The 18,229-nt window shown below is 43.9% G+C and overlaps 1 protein-coding gene across 3 annotated transcripts in view; it reads right to left on the bottom strand.

Moving 5' to 3' along the window:
* Positions 1–2,191: 2,191 nt before the first annotated feature.
* Positions 2,192–18,229, bottom strand: part of LOC147427959 (paired amphipathic helix protein Sin3-like 2) — a 68,223-nt gene continuing 52,185 nt past the window's right edge. For all 3 annotated transcript variants that reach the window (XM_086497567.1, XM_086497568.1, XM_086497569.1), the window contains exons 3-6: positions 18,035–18,186; positions 5,673–5,788; positions 3,338–3,523; positions 2,192–2,649 (exon numbers count right to left, since the gene is read on the bottom strand). In XM_086497567.1, the coding sequence (XP_086353693.1) occupies positions 2,606–2,649; positions 3,338–3,523; positions 5,673–5,788; positions 18,035–18,186 (498 nt within the window). In that variant the 3' untranslated portion in view covers positions 2,192–2,605. The remainder of the gene's footprint in view (positions 2,650–3,337; positions 3,524–5,672; positions 5,789–18,034; positions 18,187–18,229) is intronic.

The following is an 18,229-nucleotide window of genomic DNA, read 5'->3' as shown; positions in this document are numbered from 1 at the left end:
GGGAAATGCTCACTCTTGCATGGACAGAGATTGCACCCAGCGCTTGTGTCTATTCTTCTCCCTCTCCTCTCTTCTATTCGTCGTGCCGCTGTAGCACTCCACTCTAGGAGGTGCATCCACATGTGCCCTCTCGCTCTCTCCCACTCTCTCTCTCTTTGTCGTGTGCAATCTCGATTATGGTTATGCAAATTCGTTCATTTATGCTTAACAGTATGTTGTTTCGGGTATATTTTGCAAGCCCGTCCACGCAATTGTTTATAGCAATGCTTTTCCACCCGTCACCTACACTAGATAACAAAATATTAATTCCATTACAATTGGAGTTCGACACGACACGCTTTTGTAGCTAGTTGTAGTGGCCAACCACGTGCTGTTGGCTACTATGTGGCACATTACGTTGTGATCAATTCCATTACAATTGGAGTTCGACACAACATGCTTTTGTAGCCAGTTGTAGAGGCCAACCAAGTGTTGTTGGCTACTATGTGGCACATTACGTTGTGTTGAATCTTCACGAGCTCTTGTATCAACTGGCTAGAGAGGCCGATCAAGAACTTTCTTTGGTCAAGCGTGACACCCAATTCGCTCGGGCCAAAGTAGCATGGCAGGTCATCACCTTACCTTGTTCTCAGGGGAGAGCTGGGGATCATAGACCCAACACAACAAAGTAGAGCCCTTCTTGGGAAGTTTGTTGTCAGAGGATTGCTTCCACTTCCATCAGGTGGATCTTTAGATAGATGCATAACTAGTGAGCAAGAGGTTGGAGGATCGGTTTGCTGCGAGCCTGCTTCGATCTTGAGAGAATCTGAGGAGTCGGTTAGAGAAGCACCAGCCCACTTACATGGAGAAGCACTTGAGACAACCCCTTGTTTGGAGCCCCATGGTTAGCACTCAGAGAGGCCACATGGTTGGTAGTAGGCCTCATGTTTGTTGGGATCCCATGGCAGAGGGCCCAATCCATAGTCTCAAAGACTGGCTTAAATTTTCAAGTTTGCCAAAGGAGACAGAGAGCATCCAACTACGAGGCATGAGAGGGGTGCTAGGACATTATAGAGGCATTACCAACTGAGTGGTTCACCCCTCCAGAGATGACAACGCCCAGATGAATGGGGACCTTTACGTGACTGGAGGTCCTCATCGCACTGTGCTTGCTCGAAGTCCGTACCCCCCATGTTTTTTGAGATCTAGGGAGAGAGCCGCCTTCACAAAGTCTTTGGTAGAGGCTCCACAAGTTAGAGAGTGCTATTTTCAGAGGATACGAGTAGTGGGCATCTATGGAAGGACTTGTGTCACAGATCCTGACCTAGTAGATCTTGAGACAGGCCACTGGAGGCTTTGGGCTTGGGAGAGCTACCCTCTGGCACAAGTGCAATGGGGCCCAGGAGAGTGGTTTTGCAGTGAGAGGTGTGTGCTGAAAGCTCGTATGTAGCCTGGCACTCTGGTTCATTTGGCAAGCTTGCCCTTTCCCACCAACAAAGACTATTCGTGACTTTTTGGTTGGAGTTGATTCATACTCTCAAAGATTAGATCAAGATACTTCAAGGAAGCTCTAACCACATACGAGAGCATAGAGAGGTTTTCTTGTGACTCTGGCAACCAGGACCTTTCTTCACCATGGTCCAAGGTACGCCCATATGACACTACCGGCTACCTGTGGCTCTTTCATCCTCCAATTTTGTGATTTAACCTCATTGCACATGCTTTGTTTACTCACTAGGAGAGTCTCCCTATGCTTTTGATGTAGCCCTCTCTAGTATAGGTGGATTGTAGCCCTGTGGGCAGTTTTAATTAACTAATGTAAGGATCTTTTTCTCGGATTTTTTTTTGAAAAATACTGACTCCAAGATTTACAATTTCTATGTGGCATATAATTTCACACCAACAAGGCAAGATTGAAATAATTTAATATCTAAATGATGCCCACCATTTCACATAAATGAAAAACCTTGCAAAAAAACATTGTAAATGCAAGAGTGAAGGGTGATGGTGGAGGAGATGAAAAGCCTTAAGGGATTGGAAAGTCAAAAGACTTTAGGTATAGAAAGGGGTTATGAAGCGAGCATTGTTCATTTCATTTCTTACCTGTCATTGTCTTTTCTTCTCTTTTTCCTAGGAGTTTTATAACAATCTCTATGTTTACACGACTCAAATACTCAAAATATAATATATACAAATTTCCTGTAGAGCTTGATGCGAAGAGCATAAAGACTAGCATTGCTTTAAATTATTGTGCCTAGGCTGAGATAGAAATAAAGAGTATAGGGGCAATAACTCTTTCTACTACCAATATACACAGCCTTCAATGCTGAACCTTGCCGCTGTACATTCAACAAGAAGAATAAAACCTACCCAGTGCTAAGTTGAATTAATAGGTCAATCTTGTTGTTGAGTTAATTAAAAACTGAACCATATGCTATCAAACAATCTATACACACTACACTCTCAATGGGCTGCAATACATTCAAAATCATAGACTCCCTCCAAAACTTTGTAAACTCCGCATTTTTGAGAGCTGATCTGAAGCTCCAGCAAGTACAAGCCTACGCAGCTAACACAAATCCGAAGCTCTTCCAAAAGCAACTCTCGTAAGAGGATGATACTCTTATCATAAAGAGTCACATTTTGTATCTACTCTTACTTCGCTCGCACCTGTGCATAACAAGAAAAAATTATATATATATGTATGTATCTGTATATGTATATCCACACACACACACACACGTGTGTGTGTGTGTACATACGTATATACATATATATAGTCGTAGGCTGCATTTTTTTCAATGATGCAAAACTACCTTCTTTATATGTATGTATATGTATATGTATATCCACACACACACACGCACGCACACACCTACACACACACACACACACACACACATATATATACATATACATATATATATATATATATATATATATATATATATATATATATATATATATATATATATATATATATATATATATATACATGTAGACATATACATACATACATATATATACATATACATACATACATATATATATGTATGTACATATATATATATATATATATATATATATGTATATGTATATATATATATATATATATATATATATATATATATATGTATATGTATATATATATATATATATATATATATATATATATATATATATGTATATGTATATATATATATATATATATATATATATATATATGTATATATATATATGTATATATATACACACACACACACACACACACACACGTGTGTGTGTGTGTGTGTGTGTGTACATAGTATATACATATATATAGTCGTAGGCTGAATTTTTTGCAATGATGCAAAACTACCTTCTTTGAGAAAGGCCTCCTTCATGGATTTGAACAGCCCTTCTTGAGCAGCTAGAAGTTTTTCCTGCTTGCTCTTTAGCTTCTCTATCACTAAAGGCAAAGTTGCAGAAGGATCTCGCCGCACGGTATATTCCAGGTTCGCTCCGCATTCGTCAGTGATCCCATTACAGCATCGCCAATCTAATACTGGTGTTCAGAAAAAACATCCCAAAGAATATGCATATCAATGTAAGTGCTAAACACAGACCTGTTTAAGATGATAATGAAAGTGGTTTTATGCACTAAATTTGAAGAATTGCGGCACCTGATCATTGTGACTTCACAGCCGTACTAAGATATCTTTTAACTGCAGTTTCATAACATTGAATTGCATTTTCCTTGGGAAGCATGGAGTAAAGCCAACTGTTGTGGGTGAGTGTACTGTCTAGAGCAAAGATTTTTCTTCAGACCAGCACAAACCCAGGATAAGCCCAAATTCACCCAAAAAGTGAACTGCTAGGTATAGACTTATGGTAGTCATCCACAAGACTATAAGCATCAGCTCCATCATGCATAAATACTAGACATACCCACCAACATCGTCAGTGCTCCACACACACACACACACACATATATAAAGATCTACGCACGGAGTTCCTGTCATAAATCAAGAGATGCAGGGCAGACTTGGCATCACTAGGAAAGCCACCAACGTTAAGGTGACATGGTAACTGAAATTTTCCAGGGACACCCCATGACATGCGAAGGATGAATAAACATGACAACAAAGTAGTCTGTTTCACATCAAGTATAACCAGAGCTGTTTAGATAAAAAGGTGGGAACCCTTTTCAAGTACTCTAGAGCACTTGAGCACTTATTGGCTTCATCCACCCTTTACACAGAGATGTGCGAAGCCACATCAGACCTAGCAAAGTTCTGCACAGTGGTAGGACCTGGAGTGACAGCATGTTAGGGATCAGAGGGATCGGAATCGGCAGCAGCACAGTAAGTTCTCAAACACAGAGACAGAGAAAGGCAGGTTGACAAGGACATGCACAACCTATCCTTGTTTATAGTCGGGTAGTGAGACAGAGGTTGGATGAGGCAGAGCAGCCCCCAGAAGACCTCCTAAAGAGAGGTTACTAGATCAAGATTGAAAGGATGTCCTAGACCAACTGGATAGGCAGACAGCGTGAGGACCAGCAATCAGAGGCGGTGCAGGATCAGCATGAGATACCCCACGATAGGCCAGTTCAGCAGCCTTTGGATTCCTTGGAGATCCAATCGCAGGTGCCTCTTATAGAATGCAGTAATGGGGGTGAGCAGGAGAGTGAGTCTCCTCAGTTTGCAGAGGAGTTTGACAATTCAGCAAGTTTTGCATCACCAGCAGATGTCCTGATATCTAAGATTTTTCCTGCCCAATTCTTTGCGGTTGGTCCATGGAGATTTCAAGATCTCTCTTTGAGGAGCGGACCACTGTGTCAACATGTTTTTCCTGCAGTTGTCCGGAGAACTCAGATTTTCCTTGGTCCAACAGAGCACCCATGATCAGATTCAGGAGTATGGGCTCTACAGGAGGGTTTCTTTTGGACAAGGGTGTCTATGATACCATTCAGGACCAGACGGTTGAGGCCAGCTACTTCATGGATATTAGAAAGTCTGCAGATTTGTTTGAAAGTCAGTTTAGTGAGGCCTTAGGGAAGTTGGTTTGGTCAGAGAGATGTGCATCTTGGTACCTTCCCTTTGGCTTTCGTGGTGGATGACGACTGTGTCCCTCCTGCCTCTCTTACAGTATAGCTGTGCTGTACATCTGCATCCTTTTTTGGGGTACAACATTACGCATGTTAAGAGTGGATGTGGATGATTTCGGAGGCACAACCCAGGGGTTTCACAGTCCCTTGGCTTTTGTGAGCTGCTAGAGGAGGCTTTTTACAACAAATACTTTATATCAGTCAAATACCTAGCATTGGATTTGTGGTTTTTTCACTACATTGCGCGAGGCCGACAAAGCTTTTGGCAGATATGTGTAGGCTTATCACAGCCAGAGAGCTTCATACTCACTTCCTGATTAAAGTATCTTTATCCCTTGATGTATCCTATGATTTGTTTTGGGATTTTTCCTCATGATCTCATTGTATCTTTCGGGATTTTTCTCATCTCTCTTGTATATGATTTTTTGAACAAACACAAAAAAAAACAGTATGCATCACATCCAAGATCAAGAAATATGACTGTTAACATATTCAAAACATGGAACGAGCTTGAGTAAATCTAGTGCAATCGTACAAGTACCCACTTCATTGCTCCTTGCTAAAAGGACGTAAACACTTGTACAATGTTGGAAGAGAAGCTTACCTGTTAGATAAGTGTCCACCAAAGAAATATCCCCGCCAGTGCTGAGCCTTTGAAAAAGCACCTCCATTCGCCGTATGGCTGCCCTTGTGGACTCTAAAAGCACATCCAGTTCACAGCTGATAAGACAACTACATGGAATAAGAAATTGGCCACTAAAAGAGGTCATCATTTAAAAAAATGCGAACAGAAAATCAATCACATTTTATGTGCCCAAATAAACCTGTTGACACAAGAGCAAAAGAAATCATTGCAACTATAGTAGCTTGCACATCAGCAAAATCATAACGCGGGAAAAAGACAGCATCATCAGCGTTGGCTTCACCTACAAGGCTACCAAAAGGTAGCACAAAGAGGCAGCCAGACGTTTGAACCCACAAGTTGATGCGTAGCTATTGCATGTAGTAATGCACTTGGACCATCCCCATCGGAAAGGACAGCATAAAGTGCAAGCATATGTGCGCTACTCATCACAAATGCCTGAAGAATACTTAGGTTATACAGCAAGTACACAACAATTCGTAACTTTGGCCTTAAAGTAGCCCATCTTGCACATAGTAAGCGCCATCAAAAACTAAGTCAAAAGTCTAGTACCACGTTCTGCTAAGGAACACAACCGTGACTAGTATGTTCACACATCAGTCAATCTGTTGACAAGAGAGTGGAGTGCTCCCCTGTATGCAGCAAACACAGCATCAAATCAAGTGCTAAGGTTGAAGGTTATTTGCCAATTCACCCTCCACTCTATCCAAATTATTTGGCATCACCAAGTCACACTTAGCCCACCCTCAAATAATTTAGAAAGATCTACCCTTTACCATTTCTTGCTCTTACGGATACCTATCAAAGTGGATCACGACTAAGTATTAGGAGACCATTTACTGGACATTATCCTTCTTTTAAAGAAAAATTGAGAATCCTTCAAATATATTTAGTTGTACTGTCAACTCATGAACATTTCTGTTTTATGTCTATGTATATTCAATAATTGTTAATAGTACTCCTAGTCAGCCCTTGTACCTGATTCGGCAATTTTAAAGTTTTTTTAAAAAAATGTGCAAAAATACATCAAGAAATTTTCTGGTCAGGATCTTCTGACAAAGAAGCTTCTGTTGGTGAAAGCGACTCTGCCCATGAAACTTCTATGAGAGATTAGTGTCTGCAACATATTATCTCTAGATAACTGGTTTATTGGTTCATCTTGATGGGTTTGATGTGAAATGTCAAACCAAGGTGTGATGACTAGTGATTGACCTTTGGATGAGTCTAATGTGAAATGTTGGACGAGGAGGTGAAATCCAATGTGAAATGTCCAGATCAGGATACGAAGTCTAATGTGAGATGTTGGAGAAGCATGTAAAATTTAATGTAAAATAATGAACCACTTTCTGTGACTTTATCACTTCACGGGCTCTTCTCAATTCAGCTCCTCCTCCATCACAACTCTAATACCATGTCAAAGTCGACAATGTGGAAGTGGAGAGAGAGAGAGAGAGAGAGAGAGAGAGAGAGAGAGAGAGAGAGAGAGAGTCACTTGAACCAATCAACCTTGGCAATGAATAATTGATACAATGTACAATGGGGCCAAGGGGTCACATATATTCCCACCTCAATAAATTGTTCTACCCAAGCTTTGACAAATAAGGAATACATGCTTGCAAGCAATGATTACTAAACTTTTGTGTCGTCCCTACAGGTGTAATCCGAGATGATTACTCTTCTTTTGAGGGGAGGGAATGTCACCGAATTGGCCCATAGCCATAGATAGTGATGACTATCTGCACTAGTTCCATGTCTTTGTTACGTGTCACAAACTGATGACATGGCATGCCAACTAATGGACAAATTGTCCCAACTTATGGAAAATTGACGAGAGGCCAAAAGGGACACTAGCATAAAAATTGCGAACGACCTGCTGATGTGGCTGGCTATACGGACGCCGCAGATTGCGTTGGCTGCTGACGTGGCAAAACGTACGGATTTCCGCAGATTGCGCTGGCAATGCTGACGTGGCACAATTGTACGGATTTGCGTGAACAACACTGGCTGCTTTTGGGCCTTCTGCTTTTGAACTAGAAGCTTTTGAGTTACTTCTTTTGGGCCTCTGCTTTTGGCATTCCTTTCTAAGAATAAAAGGAACCCAAGGGGCCTCACTCTGCAAAGCATTTGGAAGGAGAGTTTGAGAGTTGAGGACCTGTGGGAGTTGTACTTTGCTCAAAGATTAATACAAAAAGAAATACCGAAAGGGGTGCCAGTCTTTGGGGCCAATCTCTCTTGGCACGGAACTACGCCAGGCCATGTCGACTCAATTGAACTGTGGTTTGTCTGTGAAGTGTTTTAAGTGAATCTCTCTCTCGTGTCGCAACAGATTCTAGGCTTGGGGTGTCCAAGTTTGTTACAGTGGTATCATAGCTAATCGATTTCTCTTCTACCATGAAATCCGATAGATTTCATCACTCACCAGACCTCCCTCTCTCTTTTATTTTGTACCAGTTTGAACTATTTTGTCTTTTCCGATAGACAGAAGACATACACACATGTATACTTGATTTGTCTCCTAGGCCGACTTCAACCTCACATAGACGTTAAAGAGCCGAGACAGGTAGATTTCTATATATCGCTATATGCTACTTCCCTCCAAGTACATCAGTCTACTCCTCACCTAAAGGACAGTCCCCTTTCTTCATATTGAATAATGACATATGGGAGTTCTCTAGAGATGGAGACATCGTTCTCTTAGGAGACTTTGATGCCAGAACGGCCAACTCTCAAGCAGTATTCTATGATACTTCTGAGGAAATGCTCAGAGAAGTGGATTTATCACAGAGGGGGCTTACTAGAAACTCACAGGATAAAGAACACACTGAATATGGGAGACATCTCATGGAGATGGCAACTATACATGGTTTGGCCATACTTAATGGTCTAGAGAATTTCCCTTTATCTGGGGGATTCACATGCTTCCCGCACAAGCATGGGGCCAGTACAGTGGATTATGTCATGACTTCACCAAGCTTTATTTCTAGTATCAAGGACTTTAAGGTGGGACCAAGACCGGTTGGGATTGCAATGGATCATGCTCTCTTGACCTTATCAATCTCCTTCCAATACAATGCCTCTCAAGTACAAAGGAAGAAGACACACACAAGATATACTTTCACGCCAGAGAATGATTCAGTCTCAGCGTCACCATGAAACGAGTTTCAGCAAGTAAGGACAGGTGAAACGTTTCGCTCACCAAGTGAAACACAAGCTGTTTCACTAACAACAAGCTACCTTGGTTTTAATTTCAAAGTCGCTATCGCACGTTTCGGTCTCATGTTTCACTGTGCTCTCATTTTGGACTGAAACGTTTCGCGGTGAAACGTTTCGGCCTTGAAATGTTTCGTGGTTACGCTGTTCAATCTATGTGGAAAAGATCTATAATAGGATGTGGGCAGCCGAGCCAGTATATACTGTAGAGGAGATTACTTCTCAGTTAACAGAGATACTACATGGAGCAGCACAAGAGGCATACCCACATACTCAAACTGATCAGAAGAGAGGATCTGGGAACATGCCTCAAAACAGTTGGTATGACGAGGAATGCAGAGAGACGAGAACTCAGGTCCAGAAAGAGCTTACACTTGGGATCATCACATATAAGCAGTCTCGGATTGCTCTTCGGCGTATAGTACGTCGCAAGAAAAGGGCATTTTAAGCCAAACTGGAGAAGGATTTATATCAGCTCTTCTTGAGTCAAAACTCACATGCGGCCTGGCGCTTATTTCACGAGCACTCACCGCCTCCGACGATTACTTCTCCTGAGATTTGGGGTCAATATGTAACATCATTATATATGGTATCTGGACAGCCTCCATTACCAGATCCGCTAGAGCCATGCCCTGCTACTAGTACTTTCTTTACTACGGAAATGGTGAAAAAAGCCATTGATAAGATGAAGACAAGAAGAGCATATGATCATGATGGTTTAGTAGCAGAACATCTGATCCATGCCAGGGATCTACTTTCAGAAGTCCTTGCTCGTCTGTTTAATCGGGTCATGTGTGAAGGATTACCTGAATCTTGGAAATTATCTACTATCGTACCTATTTTCAAGTCAGGGGATCCTATGATACCCGGGAACTACCGTACCATTATGGTAGGTCACACATTGACCTGACTGTACGCATCCATTCTTGAACAAAAATTGAGTAGATGGGCAGAGAATGAGGGCATAAGGGCAACAGGACAAGTTGGATTCAGGAGGGGTTATTCCACTTTAGATCATATTCTTACGCTCAGAGCCATTATTGAGGAAGGAAGAGCAAGCAGGGAAAGGATGTATTGTTGCTTTGTGGATTTTCAGAAAGCTTTTTATACAGTACCAAGGGCCAGATTGATGCGCAGGATGCAAGAGTTAGGGGTCCCCAAAGAGATTATTTGGGGGATCATGGCCTTATACGGGTCAGTAACTGGTTATGTACGTACTCCAGAAGGGGATTCCGACATTGTTCATTCCACCGTTGGAGTAAAGCAGGGATGCCCACTGTCCCCTACTTTATTTGGTATGTACATAGATGAGGTATCAGATTACATTGATACAGAGAGTGACAGAGGTGCTCAACTTGCAGGGTCATGGATCCCTTTGTTGTTGTATGCAGATGATATTGTATTGATAGTAGAATCACCAGATGGAATGCAGAGGCAGCTAGATGCATTACATAAATTTGCGGAGGACAGTGGACTGTCGGTAAACTTGGGTAAAACCAAAGTTATGGTGTTTAACACCACACCGCAGTGGGTTAGAAGATCGGCACCTACATTTGCATATGGCCAGGATACAGTAGAGTACACAGAGGCATACACATACCTTGGTGTGGTATTTGCAGGACCGAAGTTTACTCTTAAGAAAGCAGCGGATGCTAGATTGTCCAGAGCCTTTGTGGCCTTGGGAGGGTTGGAGAGGATGTATTCACAAGTGCAGTTTCAGGAACCACGACAAAACTTTGGCTCTTTGATACTGTGGTGGCTTCGGCTATGCTTTATGGGGTCCAGATTTGGGGACCATCTGTGGATCAGGATAATTGGAAGTCAATGGAGAGACCATTGGTATCTATGATTTCCCGAATGATTAGAGCCAAGGCCTCCGTACCACACGCGATTACCCGAGCGGAACTAGCTGCCCCTCCGATAGAAATTGAAGCTCTTACCAGATCAGTGTCCTTTATACATGGTTTGTGGGATACAAATAATTGCCAATATACTAGACTCGTCCTCGAATCCTCTCGACAATTAGCAATGAAAGGGGATACATCATGCTGGTATGCGCAACTGTCTTCATGGTTTCAGAGACACAGATTCAGTATGGAAAGATTACCCCCCTTCCAATACTCTCTTGAGGCTCCATCACTCGCAATTACACGAACGGAGATTAATAAAATCATCCGTCAGGATCTTATACAGTTGGATACTAAGAGGACATGGGTAGACCCTACACAAGAATTGGGCATGAAGATGGCCGACTACAAAGAAAACTTCCTACAGCTATCTGAAGATGGATTTGTGATTCGCCCGAGCTACATGGATACCCACCTGTCTCATGGTTTGAGATGTGCTATTGGTCAGATTCGTACATCCTCACACCAGTTAGAAATTGAATTTGGCAAATTTAGGGGAATCCCACCTGAGAGCAGAATTTGCAAGTTATGCGGAATGGAGCCGGAGACAGAATTACACTACATATGCCACTGCACCGTATACTATGAGATACGTGGGCGTTTCCATTGCCTATTTAAAGAAGGCTTTGGACCTCTAGATAGAGTCATGCAATACCAAGATCAAAGATGCTTAGGCTTGTACCTACTGGAACTACATCGGCATAGGGATAATCTAATGAGAAGACAAAGAGCACTATAGCCTCAGAGGCAGATCACAGATTTCTTCAGATCGAGAGAAGCAGGAGTGGCACGAGAAGCAAGAGGCCAGCAGCCAGCACAAAGGAATACCCACATTCATACCAAAGGCACCCTCATTGACAGGGCGATTGAGCTTAGGAAATCGAGACGACCACGACTGAGATGCAGAAGCAGACTTCACCGGAGGAGACTACAACAAAGGATTAGAAGCATTCTAGCCAGACACCCAGAATGCTCCTAAGAAGTTTATTTAATGCTTTGTATTTAGTTTTTCACATTTATTTTCACACTTTCACACTTTTCAGTACTTTAGTACTAAGGTACCCAGACATTGTAACAGATTCACCACTTTTGTATCAGTTTGGTCTCATAGGTCATTCTGGCCTTTTGAAGACATTAATATAACATTTCATTTCATCTCTCTCTCTCTCTCTCTCTCTCTCTCTCTCTCTCTCTCTCTCTCTCCATGGAAGAGAAGAAGTCCTTCTTGAAGAAAAGACCAACTCTTAAAGAGACTGGCATCTTTCTCGGGGATGATCTCACCCTCTCGCAGATCGCTCATATGCAGGAAGTAATGCCGGAGATTAGAGTGGCAAGGGAGAAAGGCAAGATTGCCTTTTACCGAGATGGAAGAGTGGTAATACTAGAGCGACGCTCCACATGACGGTGCGAGACTTATGGGACCACACTCAAAGTGGCTGCCTGGAACTGTAATGGATCTATGGCTCTTGATGTGGGTGCTTTTGAGGATAGCTTTACTGGAAGAGACATCATCTTTTACTCTGAGACACACCAGGGCCCTGGGCAATCCATGCCTCACATCAGTGGATACAGGTGGGAGACAGCTTACATACAGGAGACACGCTCAGAGCACAGAGGACGGGGCTCGGGGGGAGTGGCAGTGTTATTTAGAGAGGATTTACAGCCATTGATACATATAGCCCGCAGGGATGAGCAGGCTAGGTACATGTGGGTGAGATTGAAAGCAGAGACAAGAAGATATCTCTACCTTGCTATTTGCTACTTTCCCCCGAGTACATCAGTTTATGCATCACCCAAAGGACAGTCCCCTTTTTCTATTTTGGATGATGACATATGGGAGTTCTCTAGGGATGGTGACATTATCATCCTAGGGGACTTCAATGCTAGGACTGCCCATCACCAGACAGTGTTTTATGATACTTCAGAGGAGATGCTAAGAGAGGTAGATGTAGAGACGGGCCTGTCCAGACTATCACACGATGTGGAATATACTGAGTATGGGCGACACCTGATAGACATGGGCACCGCGCATGGATTGGCCATCTTGAATGGCCTACAAAGAATTCCTGCTGCGGGAGGTTTTACATGCTTCCCACACAGACATGGAGCCAGCACAGTGGACTATGTCATGGCACAGCCGAATCTCATCTCTAGTATCCAGGATCTCACAGTTGGGCCCGGACTGGTCGGGGTGGCAGTGGATCATGCTCTGGTGTCGATGACCATCTCCTTCTAGTTCAATGTAGCACACAGGCCACGGGTAGCAGCCCCTACTCGCTACACCTTCACGCGGGAGACGGATTCTGTATACATAGACGGGATCTACTGACGCCTATGCACTGAGGACCCGGGGCGACCTCTGGAGGAACTAACTACTATACTAACACAGACATTACATGATGCAGCAGCAGAGGCATACCCACACACCTAGCCTGAGCAGAGACGCCGATCAGGGAGCATGCCTCAGAACAGTTGGTACGATGAGGAGTGCCGCCAGACTAGAGCCAGACTTCAGAGGGAGGTGCTTTTGGGGGACGTCACTCACAGACAGTCACAGATTGACTTCCGGCGCCTGGTGCGGCGGAAGAAGAGGGCTTTTTTGGCTCGACTCGAGCAGGATCTATACCAGCTATTCTTGAGTCAGGACTCGCGTGAGGCGTAGCGGCTCTTTCATGAGCAGTCCCCTCCCCCTGCTATTTCCTCCACGGAGACCTGGGATCAGTATGCATCATCTTTGTACACAGTACCCGGACAACCGCCCCTTCCCAACCCCCCCGATCCATGCCCACACACATGTGCTTTTTTCACCGCCGCTGAGATGGTGAAGAAAGCTATTGACAGGATGAGGACTAGGAGAGCATATGATCATGATGGCTTAGTCGCTGAGCATTTCATGCATGCTAAAGACCTACTAGCAGAGCTTATAGCAGTTATGTTTAACCGTGCCATGTGTGAGGGCCTACCGGACACTTGGAGCCTATCTACGATCATACCTATTGATGCATGGTTTTTAGGACCCCTTCTGAAGATGCAATAAAGGCACAGTCAGTTGTTGGGGAGATGAGGATACTCTAGTCCAAGGGATCTCGAAAGAGAAGAAAAAATCTACTTCATAAGCACCAAAGAGTAAAAAGTGCCATGGACAGAAGATACGTGGGAACGAGCTCTTATGCATGCCTACAACCTATATCTTACAGAATAGCCCATTCTAGGTGTGAATTTCTAGTGAAATTTACACAAGGATGTTCGTGTGGACTCACAGCACAGCATACTCCGTTTTCACTTTTTTACCGACAATAAATATTTTTTACCACAGTAAATATTTTTTACCTACAGTAAATATTTTTTACCTACATGGTAAATACAAATCACTTTTTACCTACAGTAACTTTTTTACCCATGGTAAATATTTTTTACTGCACCATAAGTATTTGGTAGGTAACAGTTCACTGTTACTAGAAGCAGTGATTGGGCATCAACAATGCAGTTACAGGAGGAGAAAAGGAGAAAATGTTATGGTAAAGGTGAGTCAACAGGGATAAAGACTTTTGAGTTGAAAAGAGACATGCTGATTTTTTCAAAGAACACATGTCAAAAGAAGCCATGGTTGAGGATTTTTTGAGAATTTGATATTCAGGAGGACCCAACTGCCACCTCCCCCCCGCAGGTCCTCCCCTGACATGTGCAGAACATCTAGTTTCAACAGCCACCTTACCTGCTCTTAAATGCTGGTCAAGGCCTTATCCCCATGTGTCACAATCAAAAAAATCAGCATTTACCCTCCCCTCTCACATCACTCTAGAGAATATCTTGATGGTGACATATCAGGTGACCTCAATCTGTTGACCACCCTAAGCAAAAAGTAACCCCAATCAGCGGATTTAAGCATGTTTATCCCTAATCCTAAACCCTCTCAGAAACCTATATAAGGAGGCCTTCTCTCACTCAAAACCAACACTTCACCCACTTCACCAAGCAACGAAGCTGACGACATTGCTCACAACGAGGAGCTATTTATGGAGCTCTACTCTCTCTCCCTCTCTCTCTCTCCCTCTAGTATGCTACATTACTAGCCCTAAAACCTAAATAAGGAGTCTTCTCTCATGCTCCATGGCCACCATCCTCGTCATCATTCTCTAAGGTATTGATGTGTTGCTAGTAGGATCATACCTACTTGCTGGGTTGATTGTTTTTGACACGGGATTATGCCATCCTTGGCTTGCTTCTCTATATCCTTGTTATGTATGATCAGATGCCGTTGTATTGTTAAGTTGATGTCTTGTGTATATATATGCTACATAAGGTCCCTAAGCTTCGTTTCTATGTGTTTTGCCATATGTTTTGATGCCATCATAATGCCAGAAGTCTCACTTGCCTATGTGCGCTATGTGTGAGGTCCCTAAACCTCTTAATTTAGGGTGGTGCCCCCTTTGTTTTGTTCTTTGCTTGTTTGCATGAGGCGTGGTTTGTGGAGTGTGCACGAGTACAGAGGCCACCCGATTGCACTGCTCTTTTTCCCGCTATCACCTATCTTCAAGTCAGGAGACCCCATGGAGCCTGGGAACTATCGCACTATCATGATTTGACACACACTGGCACGGTTGTGTGCATCCATTCTTGAGCAACAGCTGAGTAAATGGGCAAAGAGGGAAGGAAGGCGTGCAGTTGGGCAGGCAAGGTTCAGGAGAGGCTTCTCTACTCTTGACCATATCTTGACACTCAGGGCCATCATCGAGGAGGGCAGATCTCATGGGAGACGGATCTATTGTAGCTTTGTGGACTTCCGCAAAGCTTTTGACACAGTACCCAGAGCTAGATTGATGCGCAGATTACAGGAAATGGGAGTACCCACAGAGCTCATTTGGGGGATCATGGCATTGTACAGATCAGTAGTAGGGTATGTACGCACCCCTGAAGGACTTTCTACACCGGTTCACTCCACTATTGGGGTGAAGCAGGGCTGCCCGCTCTCTCCTACTCTTTTCGGTATGTATGTGGATGAGGTTTCTGACTACATTGAGAGCGATGGTGATAGAGGTGCACAATTGGCAGGGACATGGATTCCACTTTTGTTATATGCTGATGATATAGTGTTGATCTCCGAATCTCCAGAGGGAATGCAACGTCAATTGGATGCTTTGCATAGGTGTGCCCACGAAAGTGGTTTGTCTGTCAACCTTGGTAAAATCAAGGTTATGGTGTTTAATACCACCCCGCAGTGGATCAGGAGGTCAGCACCTACATTCACATACGGCCAGGAGACTGTGGAGTACACAGAGGCTTACACTTACCTTGGAGTGGTTTTTAGCGGACCTGCATTCTCACTCAGAAGAGCAGCAGAGACCAGACTGACTAGAGCCCACGCAGCATTGGGTAGATTAGAGAAGATGTGTTCGCAGGTTCAGTTTCAGGAGCCCCGGACGAAGCTCTGGCTCTTTGACACTTTGGTGGCATCAGCACTGCTCTATGGAGCTGAGATATGGGGACCTTCATTGGATCACCACGCGAGGCCGGGGCGCACAAATGGATTGGGGAACATGGAGAAACCTCTCGTCTCTATGATCTCGCGGCTCATTAGAGCCAAGGCATCAGTACCACGGGCCATTATCCGAGCAGAGCTAGCGGCCCCCCCACTAGTGGTGGAGGCGCTCACCAGATCAGTCTCCTTCATAAACCGCACATGGGAACTTCCTAGAGACAGATATGCTCGCATAGCACTTGAGTTCTCTCGACAGTTAGCCATACAAGGAGATACAACATGCTGGTATGGGGAGATGGCATCATGGTTTCAGGCGCATGGGTTCAGCATAGACAAGCTGCCACCATTCCAGTACTCATTGGCTGCACCATCTCTCACTCTTACACAGTCAGAGATCACCAAGCTCATCCGCCAAGACCTGACCCAACTAGACACCAAGATGACATGGATACAGCCAGCACAGGAATTGGGCACGAAGATGGCTTTCTACAGAGACCACCTTCTCCAGCTTGCGGAGGATGGTTTTGTGACGAGACCCAGATACATGGACACCCACTTGTCCCATGGGATACGATATGCTATTGGCCAGTTACGCACATCTTCTCAACAGCTGCGGATTGAGACTCGGAGATACAGCGGAGTACCAGCAGAGGCCAGGACATGCCCGTTGTGCGACATGGAGCCTAAGACAGAGTTGCATTATACATGCCGCTGCCCCGTCTACTACGAGATATGAGGCCGCTTCCATTGCTTGTTCAGAGAGGGTTTTGGACCACTCTCAAGAGTCATGGGATACGAGGATCAGAGATGCCTTGGTTTGTTCTTGCTCGAGCTACGCAGACATAGAGATAGCCTGATGAGTGGCGAGGCTAGCCAGTCTCAAAGACGGATCACAGACTTCTTCAGAGCAGACATGGGACAGCCGCAGGAGCCACTCCCACAGCAGAGATCCCCCTCGTCTCACACCAGAGGCACACTGATCGACCGAGCGACTGAACTGGGGAAATCCAGGCGCCCACGACTGCGGAGGACCACACAACATCGACGGAGGCTACGTCAGAAGATTCGGAGCACTCTGGCCAGGCATGCACGACGCCCAGTCAGACTACTAACCATGGAGGAGATTGATGAGATCCGCCAACGACCGATGCTAGATCTCCTGTGATTCAGCTATCCCAGCAAGCCGCCCCTTTTTTGCTTAGTTCACATTGACTAGTCTAGGATCCCATAGTATATATCTTTGTTTTGTACTGTTGTTAGTTTGTTACTTTGACTTTGTATCAGATCCACCACCTTGTAACTTTCTGGTCTCATAGGTCACTATGGCCTTTTGAAGACGTTAATATAACATTTCATTTCATTTCATCTGTGTGTGTGTGTGTGTGTGTGTGTGTGTGTGTGTGTGTGTGTGTGTGTGTGTGAGAGAGAGAGAGAGAGAGAGAGAGAGAGAGAGAGAGAGAGAGACAACGCACTAAATTACCAATCAAATGGAATTTTTAATTTGCATGCATTCAACCACAAAGTCAAATATTACATATTCGCAAGAATGACAAAATCCATGTTTAACTGTCTTTTGAGCTTTTTTAGAAAGTGTTTTGATACAATAAAAGAACAAACAACTGCCAACCAGACCTCCATCGGCATGACAACAAATCTGAAAGATGTGTCACCCTGACCCATCCATTGATTGCATCAAAAGATAGCATGGTTAGGTAAGAATAAAATACCAGTCTTCCTCACAGTCCTGCAACTTCTTTTCATAAGTACTCTTTTTATTGCGCCCCAGGTGAAAGTTTTGATGATCAGAGGGAACACAGACCCAATGATCATTCAGCACTGCGGCTCTCAATGGATGAAGAGTGCTTGCTTGTCTCATATACTGATGGTTAGAAAACAAGTAGCCAAGTTAAAAGTTGAAAGTC

The sequence above is a fragment of the Adiantum capillus-veneris genome, chromosome 23 (genome assembly GCF_014529385.1).
Source record: "Adiantum capillus-veneris isolate H3 chromosome 23, ASM1452938v2, whole genome shotgun sequence".
NCBI lineage: Eukaryota > Viridiplantae > Streptophyta > Polypodiopsida > Polypodiales > Pteridaceae > Adiantum > Adiantum capillus-veneris.
Note: the sequence above shows the minus strand (reverse complement) of the source record. Positions and strands in the feature narration are given on the sequence as shown.